The following is a 1,658-nucleotide window of genomic DNA, read 5'->3' as shown; positions in this document are numbered from 1 at the left end:
GGTCAGCATAAGACCACCTGCCAATGGGCACTGTGCTCTCCAGATGAGACATGGAAGAAGGCCCAGAGAGGGGGATCCTTTGGAGAGCCCTGTGCCACCAGTGAGGGGGTGCTGGCCTCCTGCATCCAGGCAGCAGGCACATGTGACCACCTTACTTCTGCTGGCCAGGGTGTCCTACCAGTTGCGGTGGACACCAGGCAGCTCCCCAGCCTCCATCTCACCACGGTGGTGCCCCCAACTCTTTCTGCCCCTCACCTTTCACCTTGAGCTGGAACTTGGCCAGACGCGTGCCAGGAGCCACCTGGAGGTCTTTTAGATCCTCCACCACCTGGGGCAGCTGCCCGTCATCCGTGGTAGACTCCGTTCCCTCTTGCTCCCGGCTGGCAGGAGAACAGACAAAGGGGGTCACCGTGAAGTGGGCCAGCCAAGGGATCCAGGGTGGGAGGGCTGCTGCAGGGGTAAGGGTCAGGCATGGACAGCTTGTGAGGTTCCCTGTTTGCTAAACGGATGGACAGATGGACAGAAGGACAGACGACTGCCAGGGCATGACAGAAGGTGCCTGGATTTGGTTTCCCTTGGTCCAAGCCCCACCCCATGCCAGCACCATTACTTCCACAGAGGCCCAGGATGGTCCTCTGCTGGGTACTATATATCTCTGCATGGCCCCCTACCTGGACAGGTAGCCCTGGGCGCTGAAGTACGATGATGTCTCTGTAGCATCAGCTGCGGTGTCGTAGTCTGTGCTTGTCACTAGGGGAGGAAGGGTGGAGCTGGAGAATGGCCTGCGTCCCATCTGCCCAGGCACGGGCCCTCAGCAGTCCTGACTCTGCAACCTTGCCTGGGAGCCACTTTTACGCAGGCCAGGCTGTTACCAGCCCCATAATTCCAGGCCTGTAACTAAGTACAAGCTTCTCTGACCCAATAAATTGTAAATATAGTTTCATAAATGGCAGGAGGTAACAGTGGCAGGAACTTCCAGTTCCATCCTTCTAGAGAACATGGAATGGAGAGATACCAGCCTCAAAACCAACAGATGGGCTTCTCTTAGTGGCCCGCACCCAGGCGCATGGCTGCATGAAGCAGGAAAGGGAGGCAGAGCGCGAGAGGTCCTCTCCACCCTGGCCACGTCTGGGCCAGAAAAGGTACAGGAAGAAGGAACGGAACCAGAAGGAAGAAAATTTGTTGCACAGCCAAAATAGCTCTCCTCCTCTATTGTAGCTGTTCTGCTGGCAATACAAACTTTCTGCTTTCAGGTTCTGCAGCATTTCAGACCTCGAGCACTGAATCAGGATGGGAAAAAGACATTGTGTTCCTGCACTCAAGTCCAAGTTGGCAGCAGGCTGTTGCGGGGTCAAGAAGCCCAAGTTACCTGGAAGTGGAATGCACAGTCACGGGAACCAGTCCACAACTGTTCCTGGCTCTAGTTCAGGACCTCTACAAAATCACCAGCATGTGGACAGCAGCAGTAGACGGGAGAATGTGTCGGACTTAATTCTGGGACCTGGAAACTCTCCCACCACACGAATGAATCCCTCTTTGGGAGTGCTGAGCCCTATCCCTCGGCCCACCGGAACTGCCAACACCATAAGAACCTGGGGGTGACTGCAGAGATGTGCTGCTACTGTTTTGACGTACTCGACTGTCACCTCTATGGCTTC

At 55.7% G+C, this 1,658-nt stretch overlaps 1 protein-coding gene and 1 pseudogene across 1 annotated transcript in view; one reads left to right on the top strand and one right to left on the bottom strand.

Moving 5' to 3' along the window:
* Positions 1–1,658, bottom strand: part of LOC103599747 (obscurin-like) — a 155,222-nt gene that overhangs the window by 62,672 nt on the left and 90,892 nt on the right. The window contains 2 exon segments of the mRNA XM_008583906.1: positions 256–380; positions 672–750. Coding sequence (XP_008582128.1) covers positions 256–380; positions 672–750 — 204 coding nt within the window.
* Positions 1,154–1,658, top strand: part of LOC103599746 — a 1,647-nt pseudogene continuing 1,142 nt past the window's right edge.

This window comes from Galeopterus variegatus, unplaced genomic scaffold, assembly GCF_000696425.1.
Source record: "Galeopterus variegatus unplaced genomic scaffold, G_variegatus-3.0.2 Scaffold3078, whole genome shotgun sequence".
In the NCBI taxonomy this organism is placed as follows: domain Eukaryota; kingdom Metazoa; phylum Chordata; class Mammalia; order Dermoptera; family Cynocephalidae; genus Galeopterus; species Galeopterus variegatus.
Note: the sequence above shows the minus strand (reverse complement) of the source record. Positions and strands in the feature narration are given on the sequence as shown.